We start from the raw sequence: 21832 nt of genomic DNA on the forward strand, positions 1-21832 counted from the left end.
ACTGCCCCTCGTTAGACCTTCATCCATATAATCGTGGTAAGTGCATAATTTCTGTTTCCACGATTCATTTGGAGAAATATTTAGACCATAAATCACGCTAGTCCCGTGAGTATGGTCAAATACACGATAAGCCCCTGGGCTCCCGTCCGCGCCCATTCCAAGTTTAATTGCAGCATTGATGCATTTCTGCATTGTCTATGGGATGTTAACCCCCATTTTTACATCCAGGATCTGAGCAGGGATATTTTCCTAATCACATCCAGGCTCCTCAAAACATAAACTTGGGCATGTTTCAAAGGACAAGAAACATGAAAATTAAGTTTGTTTGATGATTGATAAGGGGAATCAGTTCACCAACTTGAAAGAAAATGTGAATGATGGATGAGTAAAATATGTTGAAAAAATAAAGGGGAATCGACACGTTAATCACCCTTTGCGAAAAGGAACTTTACCAGAGAAAGATGGTTTGCCTTTTTTTCTTTGAAAAGTTACATTGAATAAACAAGACCTCTATATCTAATTAATTATTTTTTCTTTCCTATCCACTTTCAATTTATCTATACATACAACTTTTCCCCTCAGCTCTTTTAGATTAGTTACATTATAATTTCTTCCTTTACTTTCCTCCCATATCTCATACAAGCTCAGCTCCAATTTTCCTTCCTCATTCAGGTGATATAATATTTATTGTATAATTTTTTTCTCCACTCACCTCTCTTAGATTTACCACATAATTATTTTGCTTATTTATGTATACTATGGTTTCTTCATGATACACCCCCTCTCTCATACAACCTCAGCTTCTATATAATACACCTCCTCTCTCATACAATCTCAGCTTCTATATAATACACCACCTCTCTCATACAACATCAGCTTCTATACAATACACCACCTCTCTCATACAACCTCAGCTTCTACATAATACACCCCCTCTCTCATACAACCTCAGCTTCTATATAATACACCACCTCTCTCATACAACATCAGCTTATATATAATACACCCCCTCTCTCATACAACCTCAGCTTCTATAAAATACACCACCTCTCTCATACAACCTCAGCTTCTATATAATACACCCCCTCTCTCATACAACCTCAGCTTCTATATAATACACCCCCTCTCTCATACAACCTCAGCTTCTATATAATACACCACCTCTCTCATACAACCTCGGCTTCTATATAATACACCCCCTCTCTCGATCATACAACCTCGGCTTCTATATAATACACCCCCTCTCTCATACAACCTCGGCTTCTATATAATACACCCCCTCTCTCATACAACCTCAGCTTCTATATAATACACCCCCTCTCTCATACAACCTCAGCTTCTATATAATACACCCCCTCTCTCATACAACCTCAGCTTCTATATAATACACCCCCTCTCTCATACAACCTCAGCTTCTATATAATACACCCCCTCTCTCATACAACCTCAGCTTCTATATAATACACCACCTCTCTCATACAACATCAGCTTCTATATAATACACCACCTCTCTCATACAACCTCAGCTTCTATATAATACACCCCCTCTCTCATACAACCTCAGCTTCTATATAATACACCCCCTCTCTCATCCAACCTCAGCTTCTATATCATACACCCCCTCTCTCATACAACCTCGGCTTCTATATAATACACCCCCTCTCTCATACAACCTCGGCTTCTATATAATACACCCCCTCTCTCATACAACCTCAGCTTCTATATAATACACCCCCTCTCTCATACAACCTCAGCTTCTATATAATACACCCCCTCTCTCATACAACCTCGGCTTCTATATAATACACACTCTCTCTCATACAACCTCGGCTTCTATATAATACACCACCTCTCTCATACAACCTCAGCTTCTATATAATACACCCCCTCTCTCATACAACCTCAGCTTCTATATAATACACCACCTCTCTCATACAACCTCAGCTTCTATATAATACACCACCTCTCTCATACAACCTCGGCTTCTATATAATACACCCCCTCTCTCGATCATACAACCTCGGCTTCTATATAATACACCCCCTCTCTCATACAACCTCGGCTTCTATATAATACACCCCCTCTCTCATACAACCTCGGCTTCTATATAATACACCCCCTCTCTCATACAACCTCGGCTTCTATATAATACACCCCTCTCTCATACAACCTCGGCTTCTTTATAATACACCCCCTCTCTCATACAACCTCGGCTTCTATATAATACACCCCCTCTCTCATACAACCTCGGCTTCTATATAATACACCCCCTCTCTCATACAACCTCAGCTTCTATATAATACACCCCCTCTCTCATACAACCTCGGCTTCTTTATAATACACCCCCTCTCTCATACAACCTCGGCTTCTATATAATACACCCCCTCTCTCATACAACCTCGGCTTCTATATAATACACCCCTCTCTCATACAACCTCGGCTTCTATATAATACACCCCCTCTCTCATACAACCTCAGCTTCTATATCATACACCCCCTCTCTCATCCAACCTCAGCTTCTATATCATACACCCCCTCTCTCATACAACCTCAGCTTCTATATAATACACCCCCTCTCTCATACAACCTCAGCTTCTATATAATACACCCCCTCTCTCATACAACCTCAGCTTCTATATAATACACCCCCTCTCTCATACAACCTCAGCTTCTATATAATACACCCCCTCTCTCATACAACCTCAGCTTCTATATAATACACCCCCTCTCTCATACAACCTCAGCTTCTATATTTGCTTTTACCTTTTTAGGCAATTTGCTTCTTCTTTTTCTTATATACACGGTTTTTTCTACTATACAGTGCGTATCAAAAATCCATTTTTGTAAAGCTCGCAGAAATACCCGTTTTCACGCTGTGTCGAGGGGAAAGGGCGAAATCAAACTTATCCTGCGAAACATTTCTCATACATTTCCCTTGCACTTTTAGTAAATTGAAATAAAACGTGTACATTAAAGCATTTTAGAACTTTTTTGCCACCAAAATTGAAATTTCAACACGTATTAAGCACAACATAACTGAATCTGACCAAAAGTTTATATCAGACATCTCCAGCATTTGTTTCACTAAGTTTTTATCAATTAATGTGGGCTTACATTTCATTTTTCATTTAATACTTGCTTCTCCAGACTTTTCCCAGGCTTGACAGTGATAAACAAAATGAAAATCAAGCCTAAGCCATTTCATGTGGATCACAGCTCATTGTAAAGCAAATACCATCACGATGGTCTTGGTGTGAGGGGGAGGGGGTGGGGCGCAATGCACTCTTCGAAGTGTTTTGGGCAAGGAAACAAGTTAAAAAAGTAAAAGATATCTTCAAATCAATCTTATTAGCTAAATTCAACGTGTTTTTTCATGATTAAGGTCTACTTTTATTCGCATAACTATTTCGAAGTTCTGCGCAAATCATTTTTCACTAACTTTTCAAAAGTAAGTGGTGCTCACTCAAGCGGAAATATTTTTCGACAGTTATATCGTCATTTGCTTAAATGGACCTGTACCAATCTTAAAATATGGAAAAATCTTCAGGATATTACAAATGAATAATTTTACAGGATTTTTTGTAAGTGTAAACTTTTTTTTGGTACGCACTGTATAGTCTCAAGTTTTTTCCCCACTCTTACGCACCAGTTTATTACGCCTTTCTTTGTTAACTGTTTGACCTACCTCTCACTAATTCTCTTGTTATTCATCTCTTCCTCATACCCTCTATCACTGTTTTGTTCCAGATCCTGTTTGATGTTGCCTGCCTCATTATTTTAATCCCTCCTGGCTTGGTCGAGGTCTTTCATTGTCCTTACTTACACTAACTTCCCTTTGTGTCTGCCTACTCCTTTTCTTTCATTACCTTCACTAACCTGATTGGTCATCTCTACTCACTATAATGCCCTTTTTGTCTCCTTGTTTCTAGTGCTGCTGTTGAATGTCTGTGGTCTATATTATGGTTGTTCCACTTTATGTTTGTCATCATTGCTTCCGACGAAGATTCTGCTAGGATCGAAAGCTAAGGCCCCTTTTGACTCTCTAAATATTTTTTTTTTAAGTAATGAAAAAAAATGCAGTATTTTTAGAATTACATGTCGGCATGAAACGAACATGACCCGTTGGTTATCTCAATTGCATCTTCTGTTATCAAACGTCAGGTGTAAGAAGTTCTGTCAAAATACTGTTTTTGCACTAGACATGCTCAAGGTTGTGATTTGATGAGCCTGGTTAGATCATAGAGATTTCCCTGGTCAGATCAGGAAATTCCTTGGTCAGAATGGTTTATGGGGTTGATATGATCCCTTATACTAGAAAATGCATAACACACAGCAGTGCTGCATGCGTACCAAGTTAGTAATTCAACAAATACCCCCAATTTGGCAAAAGTTCATTAAACCCTAAATGACCTTTGACCTTGATCATGTGGCCTGGAACTTGCACAGGATGTTTAGTGATACTTGATTACTATTATGTCCAAGTTTCGCATACATTCGTAATTCCGAAGCTTCGTTATTCCGAAGGTTCGGATATTCCGAAGGTTCGTAATTCCGACGGTTCGTTAGTCCGATAACGAAATGAGGTTCGTAATTCCGAAGGTTCTTTAGTCCGAAAACAAAATGAGGTTCGTAATTCCGAAGGTTCTTTAGTCCGAAAACAAAGTGAGGTTCGTAATTCCGAAGGTTCGTTAATCCGAAAACGAAATGATTAACGAACCTTATTTCGTTTTCGGACTAACGAACCTTATTTCGTTTTCGGATTAACGAACCTTCGGAACAACGAACCTAATTTCGTTTTCGGATTACGAACCTTCGGAACATCGAACCTTATTTCGTTTTCGGATTATCGAACCGTCGGAATAACGAACCTTCGGAATAACGCCACAAATGTTCGGATTAACGAACCCTTTTACGTTTTCGGATTAACGAACATCGAGGTATAGGCAATTTACGTGTTTCGGAATTAAGAACCTTTGAAATAAAGGTAGGGTCGTGTGGTCCAATGGTTAGAGCATTGGACTCATAATCGCAAGGTTGTGAGTTCGAATCCCAACTCTGTCATTGTCACCACTTTGATAAAAAGGCCCGAGAGTGATATCTGACGTCTATAATGTCAGCCACTATGACTGAGTAACCTAGACGTAAAATATTTCATAGGTAATTGGTTATATACCAGCTAGGCATTTACCAGCAAAATGCTGTCCTGCCGAGTTCCTACGGGAGTTACCACAAACGGAAACAGAAACAAAGAACCTTCGGAATTACGAAGTGTAACCTCCAAGTTTCATGAATCAGATCCATAAACTTTAAAAGCTATGATGGTAATTCAACAGATACCCCCAACAGATACCCCCAATTCGGCCAAAAGACATTGACCCTAAATGACCTTTGACCTTGGTCTTGTGACGTGAAACTCATGCAGAATGTTTAGTGATCCTTGATTAACCGTATGTCCAAGTTCCATGAACTAGGTCCATTTATTTTCTAAGTTATGACATTTCAAAAATTTAACCTTAGGTTAAGATTTTGATGTTGATTCCCCCAACATGGTCTAAGTTCATTGACCCTAAATGACCTTTGACCTTGATAATGTGAAATGAAACTCAGGCAGGTTGTTCAGTAATACTTGATTAACCTTATGGCCAAGTTTCATGAACTAGGTCCATATACTTTCTAAATTATGCTGTCATAACTTCAAATTTCAAAAACTTAACCTTCGGTTAAAATTTGGTGTTGACGCCGCCGCCGCCGTCGGAAAAACGGCTTGGTTTTAAATTGGCAGAGGTAAAAATGGCAGGTGAGACAAAAACCACTTTGTTATCCATGTCTACCATGTAAACCTTTCGCGTTTCTCATATCTCTAGCCGAGCTGCCGGAGTACAGCCCCGGCTCAGGTAGGCATGGTATGATCATGACCAGATATATGTACATGAAGGCATGGGATGGCATGCATGATATCGCATGAAAGATGTATTCATTTTTTACTAGTGACACTTGTCTTTATGTAAAAAATTAATTCAATATCTGAATGACAAATGAATACAAGAACAGACCAAAGTTAGCAATTTTTACAAATTTATTCTGAAGAAAATCAATCAATTAATTCTATTGATTACATTTAATTTATCTCATTCAATTTTATGACGAATCGGAAAATGACGGTATATTCCAAAAATGAAATACATTATTTTTATGTGAACAAATACTTACATAGGTCTAATATAGAACCTTAGAAAACTAATTTGAACATCATTGATATAGCTTTACTTTACTGGCCAGCAGTATATTATTGCATGATGTCCATAAAATAAAAAAAATGTTCCTAAATGATGCTCTAAAAATCCTTATTAAAATGAAGAAAAATACTTTGATAAAACGAAACTCTGAAATAAAAATATCTTCAGTAGCAAACTTGTGGTTTACAAGCACTATAAAATTATTTGTTTTCATATCTTGCACGACAATATGATAATATTGCCTGTGACTATAAACAAAATATTCTTTCTAGTCTCATAACGTATGCAGCAAATTCACTTCATAGGCCTATCTAGAAATATAAAATAATTCATATAAAAAAATAACCAGGCCTGTCAACACTTACCCATTCGAATTTATTGCTCAAATTACTCATTGAAGAGAAGCTTTATACCCAATTGTAAGTCACAGTCATGTGCATGAAAAGGAGTTGTATCAAATCACGTTTATTATTTAAAAAAAACAGCACTTGATGAATTGCACTTTGGTAAAAAAAAAAAAAAAAAAAGATAATTTAAAATATTGAAAAACATATTAAGAAAAATAATCAAGTGTAACTAAATGATAGTAAGCATGACAATAAGAGAGGGTTACACAGACTATGATGGAATATTTTCACTTCGTGTCTTCTTTATAATCATTTCACAGATATGAGTACATCGTATTTGTCCTCAAGACAATCACTATTTACACGGAATGTATCTAATTTTTTAATATTATTTACAAAGTGCTTTCCGTATACAAACAAAATAAACATGACGTATAACTGTAGTTCAAGTTCAGAACACTATTTTAAGATCAATATGATAAAGCAAACAAATAAAATAGCACACATAATAATAGCTACTGATCCATATAATATCAGATGATATTATATCATAATATACCATTGCTAGGATTTTCATGTTTGCAAAAGAGACATGGGAAATCATCATTTCAATGCATTCAATCCCAGTTAAAAATCTCTGAAATATCACCTCCCCCCCCCCCTCTCTCTCTCACTGTAAAAACTGCGGTGTTAAAACTGACACCAATTGGTGTTAATAGAGGACCACACCCTGATGAGTTAAAATTACACCCTAGAGATTAAACATAACACCAAAGAGTAAAAATGTAAAAAAGGTGTTGTAATAACACCTATAGGTGTAAAAAAATAACACCACCAATTTAACACCGGTGTAAAATAACTGGTGTGGTCCTCTATGTACACCGGTTAACACCACAGTTTTTGCTGCTCTCTTTCTCTCTCTCTTTCCCTTGTCTTTCTCAATCCTTTCTGCTATATCTCCCCTCTCTCTCTCTTTCTGAAATATCTACAGAATTACATTGAGATAAAATTTCATGTTTTTTACATGCAAATTAACTTTTCGAATCATGCAATGTCCTCTTAAATAAAAAGAATCACCACTTTGTAGATCATTTTCTTGTCATGAGCATTAAAATCTTGGTCTTATTATTACTAATCTAACGATAAGGGCGAGTATTATCGTGCTAATTCCGTTCAATACCAATGCTGACATGACTGAGCCATAGTCCAATGGTAATCAATGTATGCCGAGTAGTAAAAAAAAACCTAATCAATTATAACTTAATGAAAACAAAAATCAGCTACAGCTAGATCTTCCGGTAATGTTTGTAATACACAAAGTACTATATTTTTTTGGTAGCAGATAGGCTCTCTCTCTCTGAATCCGGTCATGCCGGTCCGGGTATTCTGGCTAAACAGAGCCGAAATTGTATCAAATTATTCATTGAGCGATAAATGCATAATGACCGTTCTAGTAAGCTCAATTTATGAATAATTCATGTTCCATAGGATTTCATATCAGGAATAAAATTTCCCTCCAGTTACCGTTTTGGCAATCTTGATATAATGAATGATTGGTGTAAACAGTATCTTTGGAATAACAATAACAATTCATTTCCACCTTTTTTATGAAATATACTATCAGACCTGGGACCTGACCTTATTCGGTATAAGAGCATTAATGCTTGCTATCATGTCGGTCTATCTGATGTTGTACATAATAATAACACGTTAATAGTTAACATGACATGAATCAGCTTATCATTCCGATACTTGTATTATAGACTCGAATCTGCTGTCTCTGAGCGAAAGGTTTGTTCCCTCCTCGGGAATCAAATTGAAAAATACGATTCCATTCCACCACCTTGCGGATTTCAGTTTAAAACAGTCGATACTTTTCATCTTCTCATTTCGCGTGTTTATTGAGTCCAGAATAGAGTGTTGTCACATAGGTAAAAACGCATTTCCAATCTGGTTTATCCCCCATTACTATCATGTCATCTGTGTCAAGGATACGAGGTACCGAGGCGTATTTCCTGAAATAATCATAAAAACAATGAAGAGAGATTTTAGTTCAACAATACATTAGAAAATCTTTATAGATATAAAAAATATTTATTTATTCCATTTTCCCAACAAGTGCCATGAATACCTACTTGTGGGAGGAAAACGATGACATAGTAGGGATATTGGAAAACAATGGACAGTTTTAAAACTCTGACTCTTTTTGCACCAATAACAGGGTAGTCTGTACTACAATCACAAATCGACTTATGATAAAAAAAAATTGTTTACATTTTATAATTCATGTAATTTCAAACCCATTTCTTGATCACTCATGATATAGTGATTACAATTAATACCGTGTGAATCCATATACCATCTTTATTTCGCATTATCTCGTTATTTAAGTAATGGACAACATGTTTCAAACTTTAGATCTTTGCTCATCTTTGCAACAATAAAATCAGGTGAGCATTTAAACAGGAATAATAATAATGACAATTTCGCTTAGGGAAATCCAAAGCAATTGTTGTTGTTTACGTGATATCTAGGCCTATATATAAAGTTATTTTTCTTTAAGTAGACATTTAAAACATTTTATTTGCTTACTCGGCTGATGAAAAAGCGAGATCAAAGTTGTGTCTCCTATTACTGCCACTAAGTGAGTTGAAATTGAAAGCAGTTGGGAAGAACTTGTGAACTATAGCACAGAAAGCCAGACCATCAGCCCATGATGAAGAGAAGTTTGACACACAAACACCCTACAAAGGAAGAAAATTATTGATTTTTTAGTGTATTTAGCATTTGATTAACTTTTGGGGGGGTTACAGGTTTATTTTACAACAATTCCACAACAAATTATTCTAATTAATAACAATTATCGAGGTGGTGGTGGTGGTGATGAGAAAGGGTGATGATGATTGTGGTGATGATGATGGTGATGATGATGGTGATGATGATGATGATTGTGATGATGTTGATCATGATGATAAAGATGATGATGACGATGATGGTGATGGTAGTGATGATGATGATGATGATGATGATGATGATGATGATGATGATGATGATGAAGATGATGATGATGATTGTGATGATGTTGATCATGATGATAAAGATGATGATGACGATGATGGTGATGATGATGATGATGATGATGATGATGATGATGATGAAGAAGATGGTGATGATGATGATGATGATGGTGATGATCATGATGATCATGATGATGATATAGATGATGATGATGATGATCATGATGATGATGATCATGGTGATGATGATGATGATCATGGTGATGATCATGATGATCATGATGATGATATAGATGATGATGATGATGATGATGATGATGATGATGATGATGATGATGATGATGATGATGATGATGGTGATGATCATGATGATCATGATGATGATATAGATGATGATGATGATGATGATGATGATGATGATCATGATGGTGATGATCATGATGATCATGATGATGATATAGATGATGATCATCATGATGATCATGGTGATGATGATGATGATCATGGTGATGATCATGATGATCATGATGATGATGATGATGATATAGATGATGATGATGATGATGATGATGATGATGATGATGGTGATGATGATGGTGACACTGCCCATGAAAGTATAGTGACATTTAAAAATGCGACAATCTTGTGTTTGCGATTCAGAGATAGTTGATGAAGTGAATAACAGCCAATACTGAAATAAATCCTCATCACTATTTTACAGATGAAGGAATAACATTTTCAGATAATGACATTGTATAAAATCAACAAAATAGATGAAATAGACAAAGAGAATATACTTACATCATATCCTTGAGTATGTATCTGACACCATTGAAGTAGTTTCTGTGTCTTTGTTGTTGGATTCTTGATGATGTTTGTTCCTGGTGTCATACTATTCACATTACCAGGTGATGAGAAGAGCTCTTTCGTGTCACCAATTGATTTTGGTCTTCAGAATTAAGAAAAATTATACCAAAAAAAATCTTAGTTTGAATCAAAGACAAGTAAACTCTCACCAAACAATTTATTAATAGCATGTTTGTGTCTACAAAAAAACAGACAAAGAAGCAGAACCTATCATCACCATCATCATCACCATCACCATCATCATCACCATCATCACCATCATCATCACCATCACCATCATCATCACCATCATCATCACCATCATCATCATCATCATCACCATCATCATCACCATCATCATCATCATCACCATCATCACCATCATCATCATCATCACCATCTTGACACTCCACACTTCTTTATTATTTTTTTCTCATGTTTTGTAAAATGTATCATGTATGATCTTTCAAACATTTTTGATGTATTTTTTTAAAGTGATGTGAATGAAATTGAATTGTCTTAACCACCATCATAACCATCACTATGTTCATCATGATATTATGTACCTTGGTGACGATACACTTTGGAAGTTATATTCTGTCTTGGGTCGCTCTTTTGGTTTTTCATCTCTTCTCGTTCTCTTGGGTACAGATTCCTCAAATTGAACCCTAGATGGCGCTGTTTAAAAAATTGAAGATCAATACAAAGAGATGCTTAATTAATAGTGCATCAATGATAAATAATATTTTGAAAGAAAAAACAATAATTTTCATTAATGATCTGTTTTGATAATCCCAGAATAAAATGGATTCGAAATTGCTTAAAGTATATTTTAAAAGCCCTAATTGAATAAGTATAATATATAGTATATTTGTTATAAACCATCTACTAAACTTGATTTACATTCAGGCATATTTTTGTCTCCCAGACTGAAAACAATCCCTCATTTTTTTTTGAAAGAATTAACTTCATACAATTATTTTCGAAAGATAGCTTACTCGTTGTCTTTGGTGTTGAGTTGATACCATGTATAAGAGCACTGGTCCGATCAGCAATCAACTGTCTAGCTCTTTCTTTCTCAGCTTCAGCATCTCGATTATCAACAACCCTGATATAAAAAAATATGCAAATACAATAGTGATGAACATATTTAAGAGAGTGAAACATTTAGGCATCACACCCAACCCATGACCTTGTTGAAACAAAAGCTGAACAATTCTAAATGATAGTATCGAATGCAAAATATTATGGAAATCAAATTGCATGGCTTCGGTAAGTTACTTAGAATAGTATCAAGTGAAATACTTTGCGTGTATAATAATAAAACAGGACAAGTTTTAGCAATTATTATTTGAATGTTACCCCCCCCTCCACCTGATACCATGGATGCTTATAAAATAAAGAAGGAATAGGAATACTTACGATGTACTAATAAGTGGAGACTCCTCGACCTCATCTTTACTCTCATGTTTTGACTTGGCTGTAATAAAAAAAAGAACATCGAGTTTTGATAATAATAGGTTGTACTGTTTCGGAAATAAAAACACTTTTTCATATGAAATAGGTATGTTAATTCTAAATGAAATATGTATGTTTATTCCAATAATAATCTATAAGAGGTAGACAAAGGAGATTGTATTTGAGTGCCTGCATGAGCTCCTTTGGTTTTATTCAAATGGAAGTTATTTTGGTCTATCCGGGGGAAAGCTAGCAATCTTGTTTGACTTACTTCTCGTAATATTGTTCAATCTATTTAGAACCATGCTCTTTCGTTTCCTTGGTGATGTGTCTTTGGTTGGTGATGCTTCTCTGCTAGGTGTCTTAGCTTCTTTCTTTGGTGACCAGTCCCGCCAATGTTTACGAGGGGATTTATTCTTCTCGTTTTCTTTTTCAATTTGATCTTCAGCTCTGGCAAAAAAGATAATATTGGCATTATTGCCATACTAAATCCCTAGTGTCCGAAGCATTGTATAATGTAATAATTTGAAATTAATCAGGTAGAGTTTTGGGGATATATCTTATGATAATAATTGATGTTCATTTACACACAATACGGTTCTGGTTTTTACCTTTGTTTAGCTCTTTGACTGTTTTCTTTCTTTGTTTTTCGTTAACTTGTTCTTCATCTTGCTTTATGCTTTTTCCTCCTTGTTTTCAATCCCTCTCTCTCCTTCTCTCTCCCTATACATCGTTCCATTTGTTTATCTGTCTGTCTACCTCTCTATCTTCGCATTGTTTTTCTGACTGTGACGTCATATCTTACCTCTTGTCATCACCAGCCTTCTTCCTCTTCTTATCTTGTGTGATAACCGTCTGACCAATCGATGTGACTGTAGTTTCACCTATCATCAAGTTAATTAATAAAACATTGGTTAATCAGCTAGAGTTACCCCCTACATCAATGCACCATATTTTATGCAAGTTACTGAAAATTTTCCTATTAACTAGGCAGGAATATTCCCAAGGGCCTTAATAATCAACTTCTCATGAATTACATCACTGATGAAACTGAAGATTCTGTTAGTTAACATTCCATGTTGCAGTATGTTCTAGGACAGGAGGTTATTGTGTACATTAACATATTATGGTGGTGAGCTCAATTAAACCATCCGATCCACGATATTTGAAGATAAAATTTGTACATTTTAAAGATGGTGGCGGGGGTATTATGTAGATGTTAATGGAAGCTTACCTTCGGAGCTACTATTGAATCTATTTCTGAGAGCACTGATGCTGGTAGTTGCAGTGGTGGATGCCGTTGTCGGTGTAATTGCTTGATCGACTTGGTTGCCCGACGTCATTTTCGTATCACTGGGTGTACTGAAATTCAAGATAATGATATCTAGACATTTAGATGCGGGCTGGATTAAATGATTGGTAATCTAATTTTTGATACATAAATGTACATTCTTAACTAACGTGAAGTTCTACTTCTTATTCTAAAAAGGAGAAAAAAGAAGTATTTTGAACACATTGCAATCAGTTACGAAAGTGGCTGTAGAGTAATTGATCGTAACTGAAACTAATGTCATGTCCCGCCGCATTCTGTTATCCACTATTAAGATCATTCTGAGAAATGTTTTGACATTATCAGTAATCAGTTCGAATAGACATTTTCATGATAACCACATAATGGTAGCATGAATCTTATTTCAAGGTGATGTCATATTTCTAACAGTACTTCTCTTTGGTTTTGTGGTATACATGGTAGCTCCGTGAATCAATGAAATCCACGTGTTAATAGATGACTAATTCAAGCGCATGGTTTTGATCATCCAGGCATGACAAAATATAGATTTCCTCGTGGTTTTATAAATCGTTACTACCCCATAAAAAAAGCAAAAAACATAACAACACCTAACATAATTAAGATCGGGAGAAGCCTACCAGGATACCCGCCCTTGATTGTGAGATTGACAAGCGATGAAAACATTATCGGATGTCTTTAAATTGGTGATGACGTATAATGCAGCCCGTATATGGAGGGCTCCCGCACCCATTTAGAGGATTAGGCGTACCTATCAGAGGAGTAAGTGAAAGTTCAAAGCGGAACCACAAAGTTATGAAGACATCCTGACTACGTTCCTAGTCAGGATGGTATACACTTTCGAACCCAACTCCCTACGGGTAGAGAGCGGGAAAATTGTTCTTGTTTGAATACGGAGCAGAAACGCATTTGATTTTCGAGACATTCAAAGTCAAATTGACTACGAACAACAGAAGGCCTTAAGATCGTAACAGGACCAAAGCGTGGTAGATAAAACCGACATAAATTATTCACGATTTTGTAGCCTCGTCATCGTCTATGAATTTCCTAGTGATTTGACAACGGGACCTCAATAACCCGCTCTTGGACCATAATTCTAAGACTAACAGTATACAAAATAAATAGTGCTTTTGAATTATTCCCATGATCCTGACCTACTTTGATTTAAACAGTGACAAATAATCAAAAGGAGAATTATACAAAATAATATCTGTCCATAATTTTGTCCACAAAATTAGAACAGGTTCCGTTCGGGTCACCTTATATATAAACCTCAATATAGGATACTTTACTTTCTGAGTCATCAATTCTACATATTTCTCTTAAAGTAAAATATTTATAGTTTCATCGATGTCAGCCCATAAGGTTACTCCCAGGTGAATTTTCTTAATCGGTTCTTTTCCCGCCTTGCATCCATTCAACATGTCGTATACTAATTCCAAACGACGTTTGACGTGTTATAGTACTCGCCCTCATCAAACAGTCGCAAGGTAACTGGTGTGTTACGGAATGATTCATAACCAACTTGTAGCCGAATATAGAGGTGGCAGCTTTTCTCCCCTCATATTTTACAAATATTTCTTTTGCAATATAAACCTTCACATAAAGTTCGAAGTGCCTATTGTCTGAAAAGCGTAGGACCAAAAACTACACAAATCACATGATTTTAAGAAGAGCTTATTCTTCTTTCTTGTATATCTCTATTCTTTCTTTTCCGTGGGTGAGAACTTGAAATGCTCACGTTCGAGTTTAACCGCGTGTCATTTCACCAAGGTACTCGGCTAAATTAAGACTTCTTGTCTTTCGAGGGAATCCCAATTTAACATTTTTCTTCATTAGTCTGCACCTTGGCAGGAATTGTATGCTTATCGTTGTCATGGTGATGAAGATAGCGGATCTTGATCACGTGGTTGATGTGGAATGTTAATAACAAGTATATTAGTCATTTTCCCAGACTTAGCTACATCATTTGAAAAAAAAATGAATATTAAGGCTTCTCATGAGCCGTTGTCTTTCAGGAGAGGTCTTACATAATACATTTTACAAAAGTATCAGTGTTAAATAAATTTTCCATTTTACTTGTTAGGATAAAAATAATGTTTTCAAAATTAAAGACCTTTTTTCTCTATATTCTCCCATTATGGCATAAATTCAGTTTTCAAAAGGAATTAAATTTCAACCTACCTGGTCTGCTTTGGCTGCCACTTGTTTGCCACACCACCAAACTTGCTAGGTGTTGCCACAGTCTTTGTTGTTGGTGTTGAAAACGGTGTGGTTTGTTTTGTTGTCGGTGACGGCGGGGTACCTAATAATAAACAAAACATAACATTGTTACTCAATACCATAACGATTTCAAAACTGGCTGGTTATACTGATCACAAAATTATTCACATAATTTTCTCAGAAAAGAAAACCCGTATCGATGACATTATTTCGATAAAACTCAAGAATGTCGTTTTCATAATCAGATTCATTTGGAATTCTACTAGCTAGAAATGCTGGTCATGAATGGGGAAATCAATGTTTCCAAACACTTGCCCATGTTGCAATGAATTACATACAAGATTCTTATCAAGACGATGAATGGGGTGAACCGGTATTTTTGGAAACCAAATAGATAAGGAGAGAGTATTAAACTCTACAAAACAATTAGCATATCTGCAGGTCAATGATAATGAGTACAGGGTCTTAAAAAGGCCTAGACCTGCACGTAAAGCGAAAGGAAAGGGCCTGGTATTATGATAGTTAAACGATATTAATAGGCGGATCAAGGATTCAATTAAAACAGAAACCAGCGACAGTATCTGTGGAAATTTCGACGAGCAAAATAGTTTCATTAATTAAAAACTAAGCACCACCCCCCCCCCCCCTCCATTCCTGCCCGTGATGATATTGACATATTTTATATCAATGCAGGGACTCACCTGCATTTGTTCCTCCAAATTTTTGTTTCAGAGCGCTTACGTTTCCGTCCGCAATTCCGTTCTTGCCCATTTGTTTCTGTGGGGTTTCCTCCAGCCTTCATGATGGTAAAGAATGGAAAAAAATAACAATTAAACGACAACAGGCAACAAAATAAAACCATTTTAAATTGGTTGCTGTTTGTATTTAGGTGGAAGTCTATCCGTGCCCTTGTTCTAACACTGGCTGACGGATAGGAAGCTCAGAAGTATATAGGCCTAGGCCCTAGCCTAATAAAAGAGGCCAACCAGCGCATAACTGGGACATAAAAGAATTCATAATTGTTTAGTAATCGTTTTACACAATGCAGAGGTACCATTGTGTTTGATTGTTATAAGTGCTATAAAATACAAAATATAAGGGGAACATTTCAATTCATAGCATTTATTTTTATTTGTTTGACTTCTACATTTTCCATTCATTATCAATTAATGTCACGGATTAAACACTGTTAATAACAGTTCATTTCCATTATTGTTGGATTTGATAAAGAATGCTATGAGAAGGATTGTGCCGCAAAACACAATGGGAGTCAAATAAAATGAAACAAACAAACAAAGAGAGGCAGCTGTTTAGGGGTACCTTACGCACATGGGACGATGTTTCAAAAGGAATCAAAACATTTTTTGCGCCTTTTTAAAAATAATATTCTTATTTATAACTACTGGTACTTTATCTCTTCATAAAAAAAAGCTTCAAAAGTCTGACAATGATTACAAGTATCAAGGAATATCAAGGAAGATACTGTCCTAATCTTCAACAGATTTTTTTTTTTACTTACTTCAATCAGTATGTCAAATTGTCACAAAATACATCGTAGGGTGATGAATGGTTCAGTGAATGAATCAATGGACCTAACATATACCACTGTGAAATCAAATTACTACGATGTAATTCCTACACTAATGTCATAATCAGTCTAATATAACCATCTGTTAAAAACAATCCATCCATTCACTCATCATTTGTCATCAGTCCAAGTATGTGAATTGATTCATTAAAAAAAGGTACATCGCTAAGATATGATTCGCTGTCGTTTATAAAACTTAAGCCATGCAGATCCCCGTCTATATGACTAGAGCGATCAAATCAATTTGAATGCCAACTGCCAGGATATATATCTCATTTTTGTTTGTTTTTAATACAAATGAAATCGACATGAACAATACCAGTGGTTTATTCCGGAAATTACTAGAACTATAACCCTTGTTAAAAGAATAGACAATTAATATTAATCAAAATCAGTTGCTTCATTATTCCAAAATGCATCATTTCATTCATATCCCTTATGTTTGTATTTATTAGGTCTGTGCATCAGTCCAAATCAAACTAGACTCAGAACGTATCTGCTGCAAATATGTCAATACGTCATAGTATACAGTGCGTATCAAAAAAAAGTTTACACTTTGAAAACGCCCTGGGAATTTAGAAATATGCAACATGTGGGTAATTTTTTCACATATAATTATGGGTTTGGGTCTCATCTATCAAATGAAAGTAAAAGTTTTGACAGAATGTTACACTTGAGTGAGCACTGTCCATTTTTGTAAAGCTCGCAGAAATCTGTTTGCGCAGAAATGCTTGTTTTCACGCTGTGTCAAGGGGAAAGGGCGAAATCAAACTTATCCTGCGAAGCATTTCTCATAAATTTCCCTAGCACTTTTAGCCAATTGAAATAAAATAGATACATTCAAGCATTTTGTAACAATTTTGCCGCCCAAATTTGAAATTTTAACACTTAGTAAGCACAACCTCTACCCTTTTTGTGCCAGCTGGATCTGAGGACATACCTGAATCTGAACAAAAGTTTATATCAGCCATCTCCAGCACTTTTCACTAAGTTTTTATCATTTAAAGTGGCTTTACATTTCATTTTTCATTTAATACTTGTTTCTCCACACTTTTCCCAAGCTTGGCAATGATTAACAATATGAAAATCAAGCCTAAGCCATTTCATGTAAATCACAGCTCAGTGTAAAGCAAATATCGTCACGATGGACTCGGTGTGTGGGGAGTGGGGTGGGGCGCAATGCACTCTTCGAAGTGTTTTGGGCAAGGAAACAAGTTTAAAAAGGTAAAAGATATCTTCAAATCAATTTTTAATAGCTAAATTCCACGTGTTCTTCATGATTAAGGTCTACTTTTATTCGCATAACTATTTCAAAGTTCTGCGCAAATCATTTTTCACCAACTTTTCAAAAGTGGTGCTCACTCAAGCGGAAATATTTTTCGACAGTTATATCGTCATTTGCTTAACTGGATCTGTACCAATGCTAAAATGTGGAAAAATCATTAGGATATTACAAATATATAATTTTACAGGATTTTTTCTAAGTGTAAACTTTTTTTTGATACGCACTGTATAGCAATTGTTTGGGTATTACATTAATAGAAACTGGAATTAAAGATTTTAAATAGAATTTAACTGCTGATAAATTTGCATTTCACTTTAAAAAGTAACGAACATATTGATCGGCTCTTATACTCCCTTGTGTCTTGACTAACATGCAGAAGTTCCCTAATTCCAACCCCAACATTAAAAAACAGCTGACTGTGCTAATACACGACAGTGTCATTACCAAAAAACACATTATGATATGAAAGAAAGTACGTGTGTTTTCTCACCTGTTAAAACCGAATGATTTCCTGTGTACTGGTTGATGAAGTTCAGTGTTAGGTGAGTCTTTGTTAGTCCTTGATGCTGGGTATGAGATTGGCCGACATGGTGTACCTTTAGGGGTCATATAGAAGCAGGTCAAGTTCAATGTACTTTATGATAGTCTCATCCATATATAATGAAATGGTTAATCATTAAGTTTTTTTAATATGTGCTTACATAAGCATTATCTATCCATGAACACAAAGTTAACAGTGTAAGGTCAAACGGTGAAATTGAATACTTTCAAAGTACTTTACTTTTATCTCCAAAATCAACTGCAAAAAAAAGAAAAAAAGAAAATAAATTGCTGCAATGGACCTCACTCACTCTAAAATATATATAAAAAAGTTTAATAATTGCTTGTCTTGATTTAAAATAAAAAAATCAAAGTTTTTAGAAACATTTCTTAATCTGCATCGTGTACTTTCAGATGGAGTGCTGTTGGAATGAAAATACCACATAATTGGTTGTCATGGTGATTTATACCACAACCTAAATAAAAAGCAACGTTGCGAAACCAATAGACCACTCCTTGGCCAAACCCAGCCCTGTAGGCCTACACACAATAACACCTTCCTATAACCAAAACAATGTTTGCTTTGGTTTGAAGGTCTTCTTAACAAAATTCATTGTAAACAAAAAATAGTTTGAAATTATTCTTGGCCTTGCTGCATTTATGATACAATAATTGATAAGAATTCAAAACCTGGATCAAAATACATAATTACTTCTACGCTAATTTTGATTGGTAACAGGTTGCGTGTATCACCACTGCTATCAAAGCGATTTATATAGCATATGGGATTATTGAATGTTCTTAGCATATCTCCTTTCTGACAAGAAAGAGTAGAGGCGAACTAAATATACACTGAATGGAATTGAAACAATTACTATAGCACGACTTGGCGCTCATTTGTGTCGTTTGGTATGGGTTGATACCTTGACATTCAAATTATGTATGGTGTTCAAACCATGGGAACAAAACAAAATACGTACTTTTCACCATTATTGATATCAATATTAACCGAACCGACAAAACCATGATAAAGATTTTATTTTCGATAAGCATTTCATCCATGACTTCACGATCCTAAATATTTGTTCTTTGAATAGTGCATGCACCTTCATAACGTCATATACTGTGTTATTATTTACTGAAGTTAAACGATGCAAAAAAACCGTAAAAATAAAAATGACCTTGTCAAATCTGATGCGGTTGTCCGAAGACCAATATCACAGAAACCATTATTTACAAAGTCATTTATCATGTTTTTATAAGAAAAGCCGCCAAATAAATGGACCTTATGATCAACGAATTGGTGGTCACATCATATTTGAATTAAAGGGTTGCTGTCAAAGTATTGTTTGTGTTCCATTTTGTTTACATTTTTTTGATAAAACAAATCAACAATGGTTACTAAGCCATTTCTAATTTACAATATTCAAACTGTGGCTATTGAAGGCAAATCAATAATATTTACCGGTACTTATTTTTTCAATCATCTGTAAAGAATCGAGCACAATCCTGAACATGATTTCAATCTGATCTTGATTGCGTGTTCAGACACGTGCTTTGAAACTAATGGTGCGCTACCAAGTTTTCAAACCACAAATATGTGAGAAAAAAATTAAACAAATAAACATGTAATTATGAATGATCAAAACAACCCGTGTATCGCAATACTGGATTGTGAACAACAACAAATAAATTAGGAAATCTGTCTTACATTGTGTTTGATGTGAAAATGTAACTGCACTCTACAGAATACTCAATTACTAGTAAAAGAGGGAACAAATGTAGCCAAAAGATTTTGTTTTCATTTTGAAAATGAGTGGTCACCAATGAAACTTTTATTTTTACATCCCTTGCCCAATACATATAGGGTTTATTTAGGATCTTTTTTACTCAACCGTTTTTTTTTTAAGGTAAGAAAGTTTTGTTGGCAGGGGTAGGTTTCATAAACAAATTTTCGATCATGATAACACTTTGATGATGATTATGGAAATTACTATGGCAATTAATCAAAACCATGCAGGGTGCCATGGTAATATAATAACGAAGTTACCATTTGTGATTATAAACATGTTTAGCTAATTTATTCTCAAACCTACCTGTAGCTTTGGCGCCAAATTTCTCTCTGAGAGCACTTACACCCGGTCCTTTAGGGGAAGGTGGTCGACCCTCATATACCGTTATAGGTCTGAAAATAACAATAAAATGGATTATAACTCTTCTCAAAGTTCTTTATACTGAATAACGGATATTGTTAAAATGTACACAGCAAAAACTGTGGTGTTAACCGGTGTACATAGAGGACCACACCAGTTATTTTACACCGGTGTTAAATTGGTGGTGTTAGTTTTACACCTATAGGTGTTATAGGTGTTATTGCAACACCTATGGTTGTTACATTTACACTTTTTGGTGTTATGTGCAATCTCTAGGGTGTTATTTTAACACCTCAGGGTGTGGTCCTCTATTAACACCAATCGGTGTCAGTTTTAACACATTTTTCAATGAGACAAAAGGAGAATTAAAGTCATTACATCAAATTTCAAAGAGATTTAGCAACATGGAGCTTGGGCATTCCTTTGATCACGACTATCCTATCCCACTAAACTCTCGTTATGAACAGATAATCAGAAGAGAAAGGTCTCTGAAACTGTCGAATGCTAATAAAAGTGAGCGTTGTGCTTTATAATCTCAATTTTGAGATCAGTTGTGGAATAAGATTAAAGAGAGTTAGATCGGTTTCAAAGCCCTCATCTCTCTGATTCTAAAGCAAATCCATTCGAAAGGGTCCGATAAGTAGAGAGAGAAAGAATTATTCAACCATTAGCCGAGATTATCTTTCCTTATGACCAAAGGTGTTTCTCAATATAATAGTTTTCAGTCCGTCTCCAACTTGAAAAGTGGAAATCGTGATCAACACTTCACAAGTTTGATGAGTACTTCACTCGAAACCAGAGGGTTTACTTCCGCACTCTTAAGTGTCCTC

The 21832-nt window shown here is 35.5% G+C and overlaps 1 protein-coding gene and 1 long non-coding RNA gene across 4 annotated transcripts in view; both read right to left on the minus strand.

Moving 5' to 3' along the window:
* Positions 1–1067: 1067 nt before the first annotated feature.
* LOC121409659 lies at positions 1068–2795 on the minus strand. The gene is made up of 2 exons (XR_005969192.1): positions 1850–2795; positions 1068–1773 (listed from the first exon to the last, which is right to left on the minus strand). It is a non-coding gene; the product is annotated as an uncharacterized LOC121409659 (long non-coding RNA).
* Positions 2796–7494: 4699 nt separating this feature from the next.
* LOC121409284 (myb-like protein X) overlaps positions 7495–21832 on the minus strand; it is a 49444-nt gene continuing 35106 nt past the window's right edge. For all 3 annotated transcript variants that reach the window (XM_041601187.1, XM_041601185.1, XM_041601186.1), the window contains exons 6-18: positions 20946–21034; positions 18800–18905; positions 16138–16232; positions 15398–15518; positions 13139–13266; positions 12710–12788; positions 12176–12354; positions 11869–11926; positions 11445–11554; positions 11013–11124; positions 10402–10549; positions 9176–9327; positions 7495–8598 (exon numbers count right to left, since the gene is read on the minus strand). In XM_041601187.1, coding sequence (XP_041457121.1) covers positions 8469–8598; positions 9176–9327; positions 10402–10549; positions 11013–11124; positions 11445–11554; positions 11869–11926; positions 12176–12354; positions 12710–12788; positions 13139–13266; positions 15398–15518; positions 16138–16232; positions 18800–18905; positions 20946–21034 — 1507 coding nt within the window. In that variant the 3' untranslated portion in view covers positions 7495–8468. The remainder of the gene's footprint in view (positions 8599–9175; positions 9328–10401; positions 10550–11012; positions 11125–11444; positions 11555–11868; positions 11927–12175; positions 12355–12709; positions 12789–13138; positions 13267–15397; positions 15519–16137; positions 16233–18799; positions 18906–20945; positions 21035–21832) is intronic.

The sequence above is a fragment of the Lytechinus variegatus genome, chromosome 2, assembly GCF_018143015.1.
Source record: "Lytechinus variegatus isolate NC3 chromosome 2, Lvar_3.0, whole genome shotgun sequence".
Taxonomy (NCBI): domain Eukaryota; kingdom Metazoa; phylum Echinodermata; class Echinoidea; order Temnopleuroida; family Toxopneustidae; genus Lytechinus; species Lytechinus variegatus.